Source organism: Panicum hallii, chromosome 6 (assembly GCF_002211085.1).
Source record: "Panicum hallii strain FIL2 chromosome 6, PHallii_v3.1, whole genome shotgun sequence".
NCBI classification, from domain to species: domain Eukaryota; kingdom Viridiplantae; phylum Streptophyta; class Magnoliopsida; order Poales; family Poaceae; genus Panicum; species Panicum hallii.
The window spans coordinates 15,562,761-15,564,731 of NC_038047.1; the positions used below are offsets into that span (position 1 = coordinate 15,562,761).

Consider the following 1,971-nt stretch of genomic DNA (forward strand, 5'->3'; position numbering starts at 1 on the left):
AAATAACTGAAGTAAATTAAACAGCTCAACAATATCTCGCCTGCTCCCCTGTACATTCCAATATCTCGCGAGCAAAAAACTTATAAGTTTCTCGTCCTCCTCGTCTTCTCATTTTCTCAATCAAACAAAGCGCATCAAGCATCGAGGTTGACAAAGTCTCTAGCATGGCCTCCAAAGAATTCCTACTCCTCGCTTTCCTTTTTGTCCTCCACGGCGCAACGACGAACGTCCATGGCGACAACATCATCGACCGGTGCTGGCGCCGGCAGCCCAACTGGGCCGCCAACCGGCAGAGGCTTGCCGTGTGCTCGGTGGGCTTTGCAGGGAAGATGCGGCAGAACCGAGGCCCCGGGGTGATCGCGTACATGGTCACCGACCCCGGCGACGACCCGGTGCGCCCACGTCCGGGCACCCTGCGCTACGGCGCGACGGTGCTGGCCGGGAAGGTCTGGATCACCTTCCAGAGGGGCATGCATATCAGGCTGGCGCAGCCGCTCTTCGTCAAGAGCTTTACGGCCATCGACGGGCGCGGGGCCGACGTGCACATCGCGGGCGGCGCAGGCATCATGCTCTACCAGGTGAACAACGTGATCATCCAGGGGCTGCACATCCACGACTGCCGGTCGCAGTCCGCGGGGCAGGTGGTCGTCCCCGGCGGCGCGGTGCAGCTCGCTGGTGGCATGGACGGCGACGCCATCCGGTTGGTGTCCAGCACCAAGGTCTGGATCGACCACAACACCCTGTCCCGGTGCGAGGACGGGCTCCTGGACGTCACGGTAGGCTCCACGGACGTGACCGTCTCCAACAACTGGTTCTTTAACCACGACAAGGTCATGCTGCTCGGCCACGACGACGGCCACGCCGCCGACCGCCGGATGCGGGTCACCGTCGCGTTCAACCGCTTCGGCCCCAACGTCAACCAGCGCATGCCAAGGTCCGTACCTTGCCAACATGCAATGCATTTCCTGCGAGTGTAATTCTAAGAGATGTTCGTGCCCCTCATGTCGATTGCTGTCCAGGATTAGGCACGGCTACGCTCACGTAGTCAACAACTTGTACGATGGATGGGGACACTATGCCATTGGAGGAAGCATGGGTCCCAGCGTCAAGAGCCAAGGCAACATGTTCGTAGCCTCGGGGCCAGACAACAAGAAGGTCCCTGAATTTCTGCTCACTTCTGTTTGGAAGCGAGAATTTCGCCGTCAAAGTTTCATGAAATTTCCAATCAATCCTATAGTTTCCTGTAGTTTACAGGTCTTTCATTTCTTTTGTAACCTCTGATACATTGTAATTTTTGGTTACTTTTATCAGGTGACGCGAAGGATGCCGGCCGGGGGAAAGGATTGGGATTGGGCCTCCATCGGCGACTCCTTCCAGAATGGTGCCTTCTTCAAGCAAACGGGCAGCAGGGTGCGGCCGAACTACAACAAGCACCAGGCCTTCGTGGCGGCCAGCGCCAACGAAGTAAGGTTGCTGACCAAGGACGCCGGCGCTCTCAGCTGCAGTGCTGGGTCCGCGTGCTGATGAAATGGGAACAAGTGAACAACCAATGCGCGCGTCCTTTATCAAAGTTATCCTTAAATCATTTCAATAGAAAAATGCCCCATGTAATTAAAGAAGATAATTTTACACTAAAATGTACTAGTATATGTGTAGTGGGTTTTTAATTGCTTGCGATCGACATTAGCATTAACTCCTGCATTTCGATCAGTTCAAGTCTATGAGACGCATCAGTTGCTTTGCTGGGAGCCACAAGACAACCAAAGCAATGCTCTACAATGGATCGTTATGCTACGCTGAACCCAGGCGCCGCCAGGGCGATCTAGGGCGGTGGGAGCCATTCCGTCACCTTCTCCGGGAAGGACACGCGGTTTGACTGCATCTATCAGCTACACCTTGACTGTGGTCTGCAAGTCGTCGTCGAAGGGTTGGATAGACTATTTCACTATTGCAAAGCATGCCTTACAAGGC

At 55.0% G+C, this 1,971-nt stretch overlaps 1 protein-coding gene across 1 annotated transcript; it reads left to right on the forward strand.

The window, feature by feature from the left end:
- The first annotated feature begins 221 nt into the window (after positions 1-221).
- Positions 222-1,524, forward strand: LOC112898464 (probable pectate lyase 4). The gene is made up of 3 exons (XM_025966793.1): positions 222-934; positions 1,020-1,155; positions 1,312-1,524. Exons 1-3 carry the CDS (start codon positions 330-332, stop codon positions 1,522-1,524), a joined length of 954 nt encoding a protein of 317 aa, XP_025822578.1. The 5' UTR covers positions 222-329.
- Positions 1,525-1,971: the final 447 nt, after the last annotated feature.

Bases quoted from the DNA above. Each gene is read 5' to 3' on its own strand.
- LOC112898464 (XM_025966793.1), top strand. From the start codon at position 330: ATGCGGCAGAACCGAGGCCCCGGGGTGATCGCGTACATGGTCACCGAC. The intron at 935-1,019 runs GTCCGTACCTTG...ATTGCTGTCCAG, and splicing joins GTCAACCAGCGCATGCCAAG to GATTAGGCACGGCTACGCTC. The intron at 1,156-1,311 runs GTCCCTGAATTT...TACTTTTATCAG, and splicing joins CGGGGCCAGACAACAAGAAG to GTGACGCGAAGGATGCCGGC.